Source organism: Odontomachus brunneus, unplaced genomic scaffold (genome assembly GCF_010583005.1).
Source record: "Odontomachus brunneus isolate Ranch 3 - 2012 unplaced genomic scaffold, Obru_v1 Obru_scaffold_027, whole genome shotgun sequence".
NCBI classification, from domain to species: domain Eukaryota; kingdom Metazoa; phylum Arthropoda; class Insecta; order Hymenoptera; family Formicidae; genus Odontomachus; species Odontomachus brunneus.
This window is the reverse complement of record NW_022639477.1, coordinates 804,489-817,502: the sequence shown is the minus strand read 5'-3', so window position 1 is coordinate 817,502 and position 13,014 is coordinate 804,489. Positions and strand designations below refer to the sequence as shown.

The window sequence follows — 13,014 nt, the reverse complement described above, 5'->3', positions numbered from 1 at the left end:
GAGAGAGAGAGAGAGAGAGAGAGAGAGAGAGAGAGAGAGAGAGAGAGAGAGAGTAAATGAGAGGAGGGGGAGCGTGGAAAAACCGGGAGCGTATTATACGGCGGCCGTTATTTATAGTAAGGCCAGGTATTAGAGGCAATATTTACGCGACGCGCGTAAGTGCGATATCTTATCGCGTCTTATCAAGGCGTCGTAGCTTCTCAGAGATGACCGACGTATATTTCCGCTCAAAACCCGCGCGAAAGCCCTCTCTTGTCGCGCACCAAGTTACCTTCTGTAGAAATGAAGCAACCCTTCACACTCGACCTCTGTTCCGTTCTATCGTTCTCTATGACACAATTTGCTGCGGTGGTGTGTTTGGGAGAATATTCCCTCGAAATTATTCGCGTTCTCGCGGAAAATATTTTCAAGGAGGGGAAGGGTGTTTTCAAGATATTTCCCGAAGAATGTTCTCCGGACGCGATCTCGAGGGAATATTCTCACCTCACGTCGCCTCACGAACGGCAGCGAGCGAGCCCCGTTTTATATATATCGTCTGCCGATTATTATTTCGTCATGAAGCACGACGTGTCTGCAGACGCACCGAATGGATTCGTGCTCGACGCTATGTACGCGTATAGAGGGTTGCAAATGCTTACCTCTTCCTCTCTCTCTTTTTCTCTCTCTCTCTCTCACTCTCGCAGGCGCGAGAGAGAGGTAGTCGTCTACATTTATTTTTTTCCATGCGTATGTAACACTCTTCATCATTATATCATTAAATGTTCAATCTAACCACATCTTAAATTCTCTTAAGTTCTCATACATTTGATCTGTTTTATAAAAAATTCTTACCGAGATTTGTAAATTAAGCACTTGTGCGCTCGAGAGCAAACTACGTCGCATGCCTGTGCGCAGTTCTTATCGCCTCACTGTACATCAAGTGTATGGGTTATTTACCCAAGACTATAAAACGTACTCTACTCTACTCTATCTCTCTCCCCTTCTCTTTGTCGCGTTTCAGACGTGCGCGTTCAACCTTATGCGCCTGTATTTGTCTCCAGCTACTCCCCGTGTGCGTTTGCGCGAAGTGCAATCGATGTAACGGCTCGGCTGTAGCTCGTAATGTATACACCTATGCCGGTCGTCGGCCAATTAATCATCTTCTTCGCGACACCGCGTAATGAGATCTCTTCTGAATGTATAATTAAAGATCGCGCGAAGGGCGCGCGAAGAAAAACTTTTCGGCACGAAAAGGAGCGGGATGAGACGGTGGCTGCAAAAGTCGATTAACTCGCGGGTGCCGCGTCGAGCTGACGTTGAGAGCGCAGGTGCAGCTGGCACAAATACGAGGTCTCTAATGAGGCAAATCGACCGACGACCTCGCGAAATCAATTAATACGGACAACGGCCGAACAAGCAGCTTAATGTGCGGCAGTTTTACAGGCACGCATGGCGCGTGCGAGACTGACGCGAGAGAGAGAGAGAGAGAGAGAGAGAGAGAGAGAGAGAGAGAAAGAGAAAGAGAGAGAGAAAATGTTGTTCGAACGGCATTCCGATTTATAGCGCTCGCAACGGACGCATTATGCATGAAATATCGTATGCATCATCGTCGACATATGAATCACCGCGCGAATTTCCCCTCCCCCTCCTCCACGCCCTGCGAATTATCGATTATACATTTTCGATAAAATTCAGAGGCGCGAGGGCAAAGGGAGAAAGGGGGGTTTTATCGAGTAGTTTAAGAGGGAGGAAGAATAATCATCATCATAAATCAGATTCGAAAGCGTCCTCGGTGTTCCAGACGCCGAGAGAAGTACGAGGATGATAAGATAAACCGTGCACGTGATTATCGTGCAACGCGTGTCCCGCTCGGATCCCGCGGACTGTCGCGAACATATGGCCATTAGTAATAACGATGGATTTTAGAAATAAAAAGAGAGAAGAGGTGTGGAGAAGAGAGGGAGAAATCGCCGCTTGCGCACGGATTTTATTCTCAATCGCGTGAAGTCGCTTAACCTTTAGCGGCGCGAGCGCATAAAATTACAGGTCAGGATGTGAAATATACTCGAAGAGATAAAACTTTCAGATTAACTCCCGCCCCGTGGGCGAGCTGATACCGGACGTATCGCAGCGTTTCAGGAGTAAAGGAAAGACAGAGACGCGCGTGAAATTGCTTCTCTACGAAATATCACCGTTTGCAGGCACCGCGGCAAGAGTTCAATGCGATCGACGATCCTTCGTCCACGAAATTGCAACACATCGCGACCGCGCGCAATTTCGTATCCCGCAGTCGGCCAAACGCCCGAGGTGAGATCCAGGCGAGACTCTTGTCCCTTTTCACCTCGAGGATACTCCAGCCCACCTCGAGAGTCAATGAAAGAGTAGTGAGTTCGAGGCGGCGCGTCGAGACGAGGATACACGTCGCAAATTACTCGCGGGACAATGTTCCGATATAACGATCTCCAGACGCTTTATAATTAAAACAGACACGACCCCACATGACGGCGCGATGTAATCTCACGCGTAAATACGACTACCTACGTGCCCATTGATGAAATCAGAACTCGTTGGCGCGTTAAAGCGTCGCGTCCTTAAAATGGCTCGTACGCACTCGCGCACTCCGGGTGAGTTTATTTTAGCGTTATCGCGATGAAGCTGCGAGAGAGATACTAGTGTAATAAATACTCCAGCGTTTACGCTGAAGGTCTCTCTCCTCTATCGCGATGGCGTAACATACTCTTGTATATGTTTTCTCTCTCTCTCTCTCTCTCTCTCTCTCTCTCTCTCTCTCTCTCTCTCTCTTTCTCTGTTTTCACCTTCCATAGGAAGTGCCGCGAATTACCAACGTCAGGCCGGCCGCGATGTAATTAGCAGATTGCGTGTTTACGACTCCGAGCCAACGTAAATTTCATACCGATGAATCCGGAGCGTCTGTAGGATCGCTATTTCGCTAAGTCGGCGTGTACACAGCGCTCGCATCTCCTCCTCCTCCTCCTCGCCGCTCTCTCCTTCGACTCTGATATTTACTGTGAAACTCCGCGCATCAGAATCATTGAGGCTCGCGCGAGCAGAGTTAGGAGGGTAGAGTTCGCGCCCGATAATATCACGCCCGTCGCCGTCGTGCATTACCTTTGTTAGTTACACTTGTTACTCCCCTAACAATGTGATTTACGTTCGGTTAATTAGCGCGCGCGGCCCCGCGGACAAATCTGTCGGGGGCGGTGCGATCCGGGACTCGATAAACCGTCCGTACTACTTCGCCATTATTCCCGTTACATAATCCCGACGACAACAGGTCATCCGCGTTAATGGTTTATTCCGCGCGGCGCATTAACCCTGCGGAGAACCGGGAGGCGCGATGAACAGCGACCCCGGCCGTTGGCAGCGCGCGTTCGCCCAAGTTTGCCCTTGCATCCGATAATTCCTTCGATAATACTGTTTTCGCGCATAATTAACTCTCCGGGCAGCGAGCGCACGTGCAGCAGGCAGAACACCCTCTCTCTCTCTCCCCCTCTGTGTATGTATGCGGCTCTTCTGTCATGAAATTTTCGATAGACGAGCCGCTCCGTAAAACCGATAACCGACGACACGGTTACTAACGGTGCGACCGCACGAAAATTACCACCGCAGGATGAGAGTTATTGCGGGAGACGAGGAGGAGACGGAGATTCGCGCCTGATATTAGGACAGACGAGGAACATCGTCGCCGCCACCGCCGCCGCTGCCAACACCGGCACCACTACTATCCGCTGAGAGGAATTATTAATATCCGCGCTACACGAACTGCATTCGCGCGGAAGCGACAGGCGGAAAGTTTCTGTCGCCGGATCGCGCCAATTTATATGGCCCGCGCGAGCGCGACATTTATATAGCGGCAGGTATTAATGCAGCGATGACTGCATTATGAAGTTCCCCTTGCTCGCAAGAAAGAACAAGAAGGGAAGGAAGAAAAGAAGCGAGAGAGAAAGAGAGGGGTAAAACCTGTTTACCAGCTCTGATCGTAGATAAAACCGGCTTAGCGGCCAAGTTTTCTATCAACGATACCCCCGATATACGGCGACGGCGCATCGCGGATTTTCCTCTTCCTTTTGTCGAAGAGAAAGCCAGGATGAGGACGGGGATGTAGAATGGAAAACTGCGAGTCCGAAGATTCAAACTCCGCCCGATAGCCCGAGCTATTGCATTTTCCCCCGCCACGACCGGTATTGGGTTCAAGGACCTGTATTTATTATGACGATGCCGATAGCCTCCTTTAGGTAGCCTCTCTTACAAACTCCCCGAGGGATACTCCCGTATTGGATTCCGATCTCCTCTACACGTAAAACGAACTATAGCAACGGCGAGCGACAGAAAATGGAGATAGATTGCGCGTCGAGCAACAGTAAAATCGGTAAGCTCTTACATAGTGATTAACGAGTCGGAGAAAGGGACAGCAGAGCCGAAATCGCATGAATAACTTTGGCAATAGCCGAGGCGTTCGCCCGTCAAAATTCGATCAATTGGAAAGTTGTGGTTCACTTCTAAACGACGGTGCGATACACAGGGTGTCTGAAGATAAGTGAAAAAACGCTCGTTTGCACGCGCACACACACACATACACATGTAAATTAAGCCGAGCATCTTTACCATTTGCAAACGTCTTCCAAATTCCTCTACGATTTCGTAATAACCACGTAAAATTTCAGGATATTAATTGAAGAAGACTGACGAGTAATCACGCGCGACACGCTGCAGAATGTGGTAATAAGTATGATTTTCCTGTTATGCGTCCGCACAAAACTGAACGAAAAAATCCACTACATTTGGCAAATAACTACGTAGATTTTTGAGTCAATAATTAAACAAGATATCATGTACAATTCGCTGGTCTCTTTTAATTAATAACGCAAAATTTTTAATGATTATTTATGAAATGGTAGAGAAATGTTGTGTCTGACCTAATCTACACGAAAAAAAATGTTGCAGTAAAAACTACATTAAAATTATATATTTTGTTTACAATGTTTTTGGTAAAGTTATACTTTACTGAAATTTTGATATAAATTAAATAAAAATAATAAATAATATATTTTGGTGATCCAAATGATCCTGATGTACGATATAAAAAACGTTCTAATAATTACAATAATTTTGTAGTAAAAAGTTAAAAAAACGTGCATAATGTTAATTTTTAAACAAATATGTAGGACCAGAAAAATTCATATATTATTTGAAACTGCCCGGCATTACCCGGATTTTTATACAGAACATCTAAACTTAAATTATCACAAAGTATCAAAGGGAAATCAGCACGAGGGGGCGAGGTGTCAAAGTTTCACGTAGTCTATATATTCCATAGATTTCTAAAGAATAATTATGCAAAATTTGATCTAGATTGGTCAAAGGGTTCAGGACTTTATAGAGAGAGACTTCTATTTTATATATATATAGATAGTAATAAGTATATAGAGTACTTTCGATCATATTTCATGGTCCAATATGACAAATATTTTGTTGTAATTTTTACATACTTCTTTCGTACACATGTGCACAAGCGGTTCTCCACTCTTCGTCAGACACCCCGTATAACGGTCGTATTATGCCACCTGTTCGGGAGAATAATTTTGAAGAAGTTCGTAATAATTCGCGGACGCGAACTATTACCGTAATAACAGGCTCGCGGGCTCACCACACAAGCGCTGCGGAAGACATAGAAGAATACTTCCTCGGTCAGGTTTATACTGATAGTTCGTAAACGCCGTCGGTACGATTACTCCACGGCGGTAAATCGTCGGCCATCGAAGTCGGTCGTTCCGAAGTTTCCAAGTTCCTCCGCGCCGGTTGACTATCGTTCTTTCACGGCGATGGGCATTCGCTCGCGAGACCGTCTACTCTTGCTCGATCAATCGCGCTACATCAACGTCGTTTATACACAAAGCGCCGGTGGGTTTCTCTTGTGGGGCCGATCAAAGCGTCCCCGGAGTTCATTCCGCCCGAGTCCACAACGACCGTTTCGGCGAAGCGTCGGAAAACGTGATAGTCTGTCCGCGCGGGGCCGGGGAATCGCAGCACGCTCGTTATTCCCGCCTTTAAATGGCCCACAGAAACTCTTCACCGTTCGTTCGTTCATTCGTTCGTTCCAAGCCGAACGAACGAGCCGCAACGAGGGGCTGAAAGCTCGAGGGGCTCGCTATTACGACGAGAGCTTTCGGAAATACCAAGCTGCTCGCTCGCCGGTCAGCGGAGCGAGAAGAGTCACGTCCACACGACTCGGTCGCCCGATAACCCTTTAACGTCGTGAAATTTTTCGTTCGATAAACTAACCTCCATCAGCTCGGAAAAGTGGCGGCGCGTTCACGGAGGAAGCACGAGCAAAAACGGCTCGTGCTTTTTTCCCCTTCCTGTTTTTAGCATCGTTTTACCGCCCACGCGGCTCCACGCAGAGAATAGTGCGGAACAACGATGTTGCGGGGAGAAAAAGTGCCCGCACAGAAATTTTTTACGCGCGCGGATCGGGTCGATTCGTCAGTCCCCGTGAGCCGAGGTAAAAGCCAACCACCCCTTTTCGAACGTAACAGCCAGCCCCATTCTCCGAGTCGAGAATCGCGGCAACGTGTTTATCGCGAGGAAGTTAATAGGTTACCGACGTAAGTATAAACTCTCGGTTAATTGCTCCAAGTTTCTCATATACACTGATACCGTCGCTAATATCGCGACGGGTGGTTTCGCACTGTCATTCGCGGTCTCCAGCGACGGCCAAGTTTCGCGGTTGCCTCTTGTCGCTCTGCCTGAAATATCGACACAATACAAACTTTTGCGCGCGAGCGAGTTACGTTTCTTATGCCGTGTATCCTATTATTTCGCTTGTAGACCGACGGGGACTGACACACCCGCTCTGGCATCTATATCTATGCGCGAGGTGTATAACTCGAAGGAATATCGATGTCCTGAACGACGTTGGCATGACCAAGAAAGTTTCGTTACCTCAGTTTTTAAGCGGCTGTACCCGCGAAGGTAATAATATGCCCGATCCCCCCCTCTCACTCTCGTTACAGCTGGGAGAATTTGCGGGAGAATTCACGCCGTGTAATCGATAAACGGCTAACGCGTTTCAGAAGGCGCTCGGTCCCAACGAGAAGCTCGAAGATCTCGTTCTCGAAGCGGAATAAGAGCTTACGAACAGCAACTGCGGCCCGGTCTCTGATTACGTTTCCTCATGCTTCTCCTCGAGGAGACCACTCTCTTTCTCGCGTTCGTCTACACATAGACACACGAATAAGCACCTCGAGGTGCACCAGGTCGGGCCGCAAATCGCCCATCGAAAATTTTCATTCAAGGGAATTGAAGGGGAACGAGCGATGGTGACGCGAGAAGACGCGTCAATCGTTCGTCGCGAAAATCAGCATTCTCCACGGAAATTTCCCCGCCGAAATGTTCATACCGTCGCGGTCGCGGCCGCATAATACAGTCTCCCTGTGTACGGAGCGACTACTCACTTGGTCACGTATTCTCGTACACGTCTTGAATGTGCGGGACTCAGGAAGTTATTTGGAATTGGAATGAAAATCCCCACGGAGAGAAAGAATCCGGACGCTACTTATAGGGCTTTCAACGCGAGTTCTGCTGCTTTTAAAGGACGCTCGGTAGTCAATGATCACGCGGTGAAATCTTCACCAGGGCGATCTTGCGCGATTGACCTTTGTGAGTCTCGTGGGTCGGGAAATTTGCAGCTATGCGAGAATGCCGCTGTGTACCACGCAGAAAGGCATGCGACTATTGCATGAAATATAAAATATTCTAGAGAAGTGAGCGTAACGCGGTGCTACGTGCCGAAACGTGACTTCCTCGCGCGGATTTTCGCGCGCTGCCTGAGTAGAAACGTCGCCTCCCGCGTCAACGGCGCGACGCGCCGCGTCACGACGCGACGCGAGGCGAAATAAACGTCCGCTCGCGCGCGCGCTCGTTAAGCGAACGGCACGGATTGTCGTCGTTATTGCGAGCGTTTCATCTCCATTAACGATGACACCTTTCCGGCGTGCCGGCGAGAGAAGCAGACCCGGCGCGGTGCAAGCGCGCGCGGCCCTACGAGGGCGAGAGCGACCGACGAGGGAGAACGATAGAAAGAAAGTAGGTCTCTGCCAGAGACGTCGTCATTGAGAGCGTTGTGTATTTTCGCTGACAGGGGAGAGTACTACACGAGGGAGATTTACAATGACAATTCCGCGCACACGTGCGACCGTGGGTGCGCTGACAAAATCGCGCTAAAGCAAGTCCTTGCGAATTTTCGGCCCGGGATTTTTCACACGGAGAGAAAAAAACATTTGGCTGAGTTGTGACCAGATTCCCGGTGAAATATGAGCGAACCACAAAAAATTCCGGTTGAAATTACCGGAATTCTGTTCAACAAGATTTCAGAGCTTGCAACTTTCGAGTCAATAGGATTTCTGATTAACCAGAACTTGCAACTATTCAAGTTAACCAAAAAACTTGTTAACTCGAATAGAATTTGAGTAACCCTTCAACCAGATTTTTGGCTTGTTCATATTTCACCAGACATTTGGTTAATTTGATCAAACTTTATTTACCGTGTACAAAACACCTTCCAAGTCGTTCTTTCCTCATGACATGGACAAGAGTGCATTTGAGTTATTCTCCCTTCCTTTACTTTTAGTATTTCTAACAGCGCGAGTTTTTTAAAAAATCAACAAGATACACTGAAGAAATGCCGAGACGAAATGTTTGCGAGTGGTAGAGGCGATTATAAGTACAGAGTGGATTGGACACGGAGAACGAAGAAGTTTCTTTTTCATGTGATGGCACTCCTCAATCACTTTTTGTTTCTCGCAGACTTTCTTTCGCTTTTCTGCTATCCCTTCTGACCCGGGACGCGATCATTGTAGTTTTTACGACGTCGTATTCTCTCTCTCTCTCTCTCTCTCTCTCTCTCTCTCTCTCTCTCTTGCTCGTATTACGAAAACATCCGCGAACGTTCTCCCTCCCTTTCTCTGCTCACAAAGTATGTAAATTCTCATTAGCTTGTACTTTTCTTACGTGACTTGAAAATATCTCGTCTCGACTAATTATTCATCAAGTATCCCGCGAATCTGTGCGCGCTCCATCAGATACCGAGCGCGTGGAATCCTATTTATCCAGCGGCGAGATAATTTTGGCGCGCGAGCGGATCTTTCTTCTAATCGGATCGCCTCTAAAGGATCTGGATCTAAAACTGCGGAGAGATAAATTAACTGTATGCAAAGCGCGAGTCCGTTTTAATCACCAGCCGCGGCGGATCGGATCGTTGTTTCCGCACGCAAATTGCCGCCTTTTCCCCGACGATGCGCCGGCCTCCGATGTGGCTTCCTCATGGCGCGCTCGTCTTTCGCGCACACGGAGGGCCCGATGAACAATCGCTGCGGCGTACTACCGCGCGCGGCCGCGCACAATTTTCCGCGGCCTAACTTCGTTTCTCGACTCGCAGACAGAGAGAAAATCCGTGTTCGCTCGCGGCGCGGCTGTATAGCATGCATACGGGAGTTTGCATAGTTCGTACCACCTGGTAGATACATCGCTGCTCGGATAAACGACGAGCAGAGAGACGAAAGAGAGAGAGAGAGAAAGAGAGAGAGAGAGAGACAGAGGGAGGGAAAGAAAGAGAGATAAAGAGGTGAATCGCGTGGTGGTTGTGATAGCAGCGCGGCCCCGCGCGGGTTGGGAAGACGAAGGCAGAAGACGAAAGCGAGGCAGGGGTGGCGGGTAGGTAGGGGAAGAAGGATGGCTGAAGAGCCGCGGTAGGGGGCGACGGTGGCTCGAAGCGAGTGGGGTCGAAGCTGTGGCTGAAGGAGGGAATGACCCCGCGCACCGGGGTCAACCGTTGCACTATGCTCCCCGTGTCTCATAGTCATGGACGAACACTCGCTCGCTCTGATATACAAACGCGCGCTGTGTACACACGGGCCTGGAAGAAACCACCTGAGCACACCTGAGTTAGGTGCTGCTTGCATGCCTGCCTGCCTGCCTGTCGTGTTGCGCGTTCGCGTACTTACTGCGCGCTGTCGTCGACTCGCGCACGACCTGGCAATATTTATGAATACACGCGGGATGAGAATGGCGAGACGGCGCTGCGCATTATTTCTCGTTATTGTCAGTCGATATATATTTTTAGAATCCCCCGGTCCCTGCCGGCGTCAGACACCGCGAGTCAGCCATTTCCATCCCGGACACTCGCCAAGACGCCAAGTACAAGGCGGGGAAAAAGGTTGCGGGACTCGAATGTATGCGTGGTGTTCTGTGTGTATGTGTGTGCGTGTGTGTTGTGTGCTCGAAGAGAAGATATTTCCATCTAGATCTCCACGAGTGAACAATATATGTTAAAGCTTGGCGGAATGTAACTTGGAGCAAGATACATGGAGGTATCGCGCTGCACTGCGCCCGTCTAGTTTTAGACCCGGCAGAAATATGTACTGAGTAGCGAGAAAGTGTCTGAAAACGCGCACGTACGTCCATTCGCGGTCGGAGATGAGCGCCGAGTTGTGTCGGCTTTCTATTAAAATTTCCAGCGAACTACCTCTCCATTGAACGGAGAGTCGCGCGAGGATACACATTCGTTAACGTTATCGAACGCTAATACGAACGTCGGGAAGAACGTACGCTTAAGTAGTTCGTTGGACAGAGGGAAGTTCGTTGACCCCTGGAGTCCGGACTCCTAGACCGGAAATATCGGTACTGCAAACTAAGCAAAAGCGATCTTGGCGTCCGGCTGTCTCGAACCCCTCGCGTTTCACATGCACGGGGGGACGATACATGTAAAAGCGCACGAAATTTGTACGTATATCCACGGCCGGTGCTCCCGTACTGGATTACGTCAAGTCGGATTTCAGTATCGCGCGCGGCTATTCACGGAACAATGAGCTTCGCCTCTGAAATCGCTTTATGCGCCATCATATTTCTTAGCCGGCCGCGCGTCTATACTTTCCGCCCGGAACAGAAGATATCCGCGGCCCGGCGTTAAGTTATGATGGATATAGTCGCGCTGCATCTATCATGTAATCAAGTTACAGTCGTCTGGGAGTGCTGTCGCGGACGTTTGGATATCGATTCCGGCCGCGCGTACGTCCCCGCATTGAGCGCGCGGCGCGGCGTGGCGAACGCGCGGGATGCGCAAGATGCCGCATAAATCACGCTAAGTCGATAATCAAGCCGCGTTCTCCAGCGAGACAATGGGAAAGAGATGCGTGCGATAACGATAAAAGCGGCCGATCGATCGATCCGGAGCGCGTGTCGCGCGTATCGCACCGTCATCGTCGTCGTAAGATAAAAGTACCACGTACGATAATGCATCAATGTCATTTAACAATTAATAACTAAAATCTACATGGTTATTTGCAAAATGATAGAGGACTTTTTCGTTCAGTTTGATCTAATCTACAAAACAGACGTCGCTATCACTATTCATCTGCCGTACCGCACATGACAATCTCCTTTAATTATTAATTCAACAGTTTACGCGGTTCTTCGAGAAATGGTAGAATTTTTTCTTCATTTTGACCTAATTTATCCATACACCGCGGCTCTAACGCAAGTTACCGGACACTCTGTGTACGTTGAAAAAGTTTAAATATTCTTATTTAAAGACCAACACACACGCAGTAAGAATGTTCAGGCACGTGTTTGGGCATTGCTATTTTTACCTTATTGCTGGTATAATTGCCGGTGCGACGCATTGTAATCTTTCTACGCTATCGGGGGTTGGAAATTAAGCGCATCAGTCGCGCCCTGACACGCTCAGCGCTCGCCACCTCGTCCGGTGAGAATAACAGCGAGGAGAAGAGGAAAACGAGACATTTTTCGCAATACTTAAGTGGCACGCCAACGCCAGCGAACCACCGTTCCCTATTAACGCAATTAGCGATTTCATTAACGCTAATTACATCACGCGTCTAACGTTCCGCTTAATTCGACCCTCGCGCGTCCACCACCCAGTGGCGCGACAATGATTGATACCGACCTACGAGAATTTCCGACCCGCCTTTCTATTTTTTCTCTCTCTTTCTCTCTCTCACTCTCTCTCTCCCCTCACGGCACGCAAATCCGGAAAAGACCTGAAAATCCTCTTTGAACTTTTCCAACAGGGAGGAGTTCTTATCTCCGACGAAAAGCTCGTAAAGAAGTCGGAACGGTTTCGAGGTAGCCGCCACTTTTTTTTTTGCACGAGACTTTAATAGCGCTATATCGCTCATTCTGTTCGTTTCGAGATGCGGATCTTTTCACGGCATATCTCGCACGCGAAAGGTGTGACGCGGTAATCACGTCTACCACGTTCCCAGGCGCAACGACTTGTTCACAGCGGTTTGCTTCAAGCCCCCTCAACGAATGTATAACCTCCGACAATTATTTCGCAAGATACATAAAACCATGCTTTCGCGAAAGAACGAAGATCGAGAAGGCTCAGGTTGCTTCGCGCGCTTCTCGAAATTGCAATTGCGAGTCAATTGGCAAGCGTTCAACTCGCACCGATCTCATCAACTGGATATCCGTCCCGTGTAATGCAATAAACTACAAGTTTGAAGGGAAAGTTCATGAGAAGGCTTACCCGTTACGCTGAGCAGCGACATGGTCGGAGGGTCCTCGGTTGGCCCGCTTAATTTCCCGAATTGTCCTCAATCGGTCGTGGGGGCACTCGACTTGGCATGTAGATCCGCACGAAGACGATGTGACCTCACGATGAAACACGCCGGGTTCGGAAATATACTCTCTCCCTCTCTTTCTCTCTCTCTCGTATACAATGTACAGGCTCCTCCTACCTTCTGTATTCCTACACTAATAATCCCTTTTGTCTCTTGCTTTCTCTCTTTCTCTTCCTCCCTCTCTCCCTTTATCCCTGTCTCTTTGTTTTTATTCACTGTGCGCCTCTATCACGTACGACATATACGAGCGCGAAATACGTATGCAATGCATGTATGCGCGTATAGATGTATTATAGATAGATATTTATATATATATATATATATATATATATATATATATATATATATATATATATATATATATATATATATA

The 13,014-nt window shown here is 48.5% G+C and overlaps 1 protein-coding gene across 2 annotated transcripts in view; it reads right to left on the bottom strand.

Annotated features, from left to right (window-relative positions):
* The window catches only part of LOC116842856, an 85,517-nt gene that overhangs the window by 71,586 nt on the left and 917 nt on the right, over positions 1 to 13,014 (bottom strand). For both annotated transcript variants that reach the window (XM_032812619.1, XM_032812620.1), the window contains exon 2: positions 12,548 to 12,866. In XM_032812619.1, coding sequence (XP_032668510.1) covers positions 12,548 to 12,569 — 22 coding nt within the window. In that variant the 5' untranslated portion in view covers positions 12,570 to 12,866. The remainder of the gene's footprint in view (positions 1 to 12,547; positions 12,867 to 13,014) is intronic.